This window comes from Colobus angolensis, unplaced genomic scaffold (assembly GCF_000951035.1).
Source record: "Colobus angolensis palliatus isolate OR3802 unplaced genomic scaffold, Cang.pa_1.0 Scaffold402, whole genome shotgun sequence".
In the NCBI taxonomy this organism is placed as follows: Eukaryota; Metazoa; Chordata; class Mammalia; order Primates; family Cercopithecidae; genus Colobus; species Colobus angolensis.
In genome coordinates this window covers 828,006-830,250 of record NW_012117400.1, presented here as the reverse complement: position 1 = coordinate 830,250, position 2,245 = coordinate 828,006, and the positions used below count along the sequence as shown (strand labels likewise).

Here is a 2,245-nt window from a genome sequence, read left to right as displayed (position 1 = left end):
GCTCTCTCGCGCCGCCTCCCGGAGCTGCGGCCCGGCTGGGCCGACCCCAGGACCTTTGCACCACCGGTGGCTGTCTCCCAGAGAGCTCTCTTCGGCCACAGGTCGGCAAGGCTCTCTGCCTTCCAGTCTCTGCTTTCACCGCCTCTCCGGGGACAGGCCGACCAGGCCACTTGCCCGAAAACAGCCTCCATCCCTAGCTCCAGTACCCTGCAACCCTGCACCACAGCTCTGCCACCCTGGGCTCCCGGCACTCACTGGGTTCCCTCTGGCTCCACCATTAATCCCTCACCCTCACTCTCTTCTCTACCCAGCAGCCAGAGCATTCCTTTTATTGAGATCATGTCACCGTCCCGCAGCTCTCTATGTCAATCCAAGTCAAAGCATGAGTCCTTAGGGGGTGGCCTAACGACTGCTCTGGCCCCTCCCCACCTTTCCCGGCCACTGGCCTCCTGCCTGGCCCTAACCCGCACCACATTTGCAGCTGCGTCCCAGCCTTTGCTCCCCTGCCTGGAATGTTCTTCGCTCAGATATCTGCCTGGCTTGGCTCCTCACTCCATCAGATCTCGGCTCAAATGTCCCCTCCTCAAACCGGCCTCCCCGGCTCTGCCTCTCCCAATTCTCCCCGCATACCCCTGCCCTGTCTTTAGAACGTCCAACAGCAAAAATCACCTTCTTCGCCTGGTCTTCCTCACCAAAGCGTCTGCTCCCAGAGAGTGTATCTCCGTGAACCCAGCCAAGACGAGCACAGGAAATAAGTGCGGGTGACTGAATTCAATTCTGCATCCAACAGTTACTCGACCCCCCTCGCTGCCCGCCATCCAGTCCCATGAGGTTCTGGTACCCTCCCCAGGGTCTGTGCTCCACATCCCCGCAGGTCAGCATCACAGGGGTTCCACCAAGTGGCAGGGTCCAGTCTTCACAGTGACCCATGGGCCCTGGTATGACACAAAGTCTTCAAGAGAGTCTGCGGGGCAGGAAGAGTTTTTTAAAAATCATTTTTCCAGACCTCAACTCCCATATATACTCTGTGTAAAAACTGGGAAATCTGAGAAGGCCCCTGGCAGCTCTTGCCCCCTGGCCTTTCCCAGTCACCCCTCCCAGGGCACTGCAGAAGGCTCCAGGGACCCCGGCACTCAGAAGCTCCCGTCCTACCTGCTCATCTATGTGAACAGGGTTTCCTGGGACCGACATCTAAAACAGAAAAAAAACAGGAATGGAACTGATGCTGAGCCCCTTCTCATGACAGCAGGAAGTGCAATTTGTTCACAGATACCTACAGATAATTCCCCAGAATGTCTAATACGCCAATGGTGCTTTGCTCAAGCCAGAAGAAGCATTAGCAGAGTTCTACAACATGGTCCCAGGTTATAAAAAGAAATAGAAATACACATATTTCTGTGTCCCAGAGAAATATGGTGGTGTGAGTAATAAAAAACTGCCCACGTGGACAGAGATGGCACAAAGAGACCTCTCTGAGGGGCAGCAGATGGAAACTGGAGGCCAGAAGGAAAGCATCCACCTCCAAAGTGGGCCTGGGAAAGAAGAGCCAGCGGGCAGGTATTGGTCCACGAGGTGACTCAGATGCCCCTGGCCTCATGTAAAAACTGACGGCACAATTTTTGTTTTAAATCATTGTATCATGGGGTTTTTTGGTTTGTTATTGTTGTTGTTGTTGTTGTTGTCGTTGTTTGAGACAGAGTCTCACTCTGTCGCCCAGCCTGGAGTGCAGTGGTGCAATCTCAGCTCACTACAACCTCTGCCTCCTGGATTCAAGCAATTCCCCTGCTTCAGCCTCCTGAGTAGGCTGAGACTACAGGTGCACGCCACCACGCCCAGCTAATTTTTGTATTTTTGGTAGAGGCAGGGTTTCACCATGTTGGCCAGGCTGGTCTCGAACTCCTGACCTCAGGTGATCAGCCCGCCTCAGCCTCCCAAAGTGCTGGGACTACAGGTGTGAGCCACCGCACTAGGCCTGTATCGTGTGTTTACAAGAGAAATTACACCTTCCGGCCTGGCAAGGTGGCTCATGCTTGTAATCCCAGCACTTCGGGAGGCTGAGGCTGGAGGATCACTTGAGCCCAGGAGTTCCAGCCTAGCCTGGGCAACATAGCAAGACCCCACTTTCTTTTTTCTTTTTTTGAGATGGAGTATAGAAAGTAAAAAGTTCCGGCCGGGCGCGGTGGCTCAAGCCTGTAATCCCAGCACTTTGGGAGGCCGAGACGGGCGGATCACGAGGTCAGGAGAT

The 2,245-nt window shown here is 54.5% G+C and overlaps 1 protein-coding gene across 1 annotated transcript in view; it reads right to left on the bottom strand.

Moving 5' to 3' along the window:
* PNCK (pregnancy up-regulated nonubiquitous CaM kinase) overlaps positions 1 to 191 on the bottom strand; it is a 4,359-nt gene extending 4,168 nt beyond the window's left edge. The window contains 2 exon segments of the mRNA XM_011955857.1: positions 11 to 87; positions 90 to 191. Of these exon segments, the coding sequence (XP_011811247.1) occupies positions 11 to 87; positions 90 to 191 (179 nt within the window).
* Positions 192 to 2,245: the final 2,054 nt, after the last annotated feature.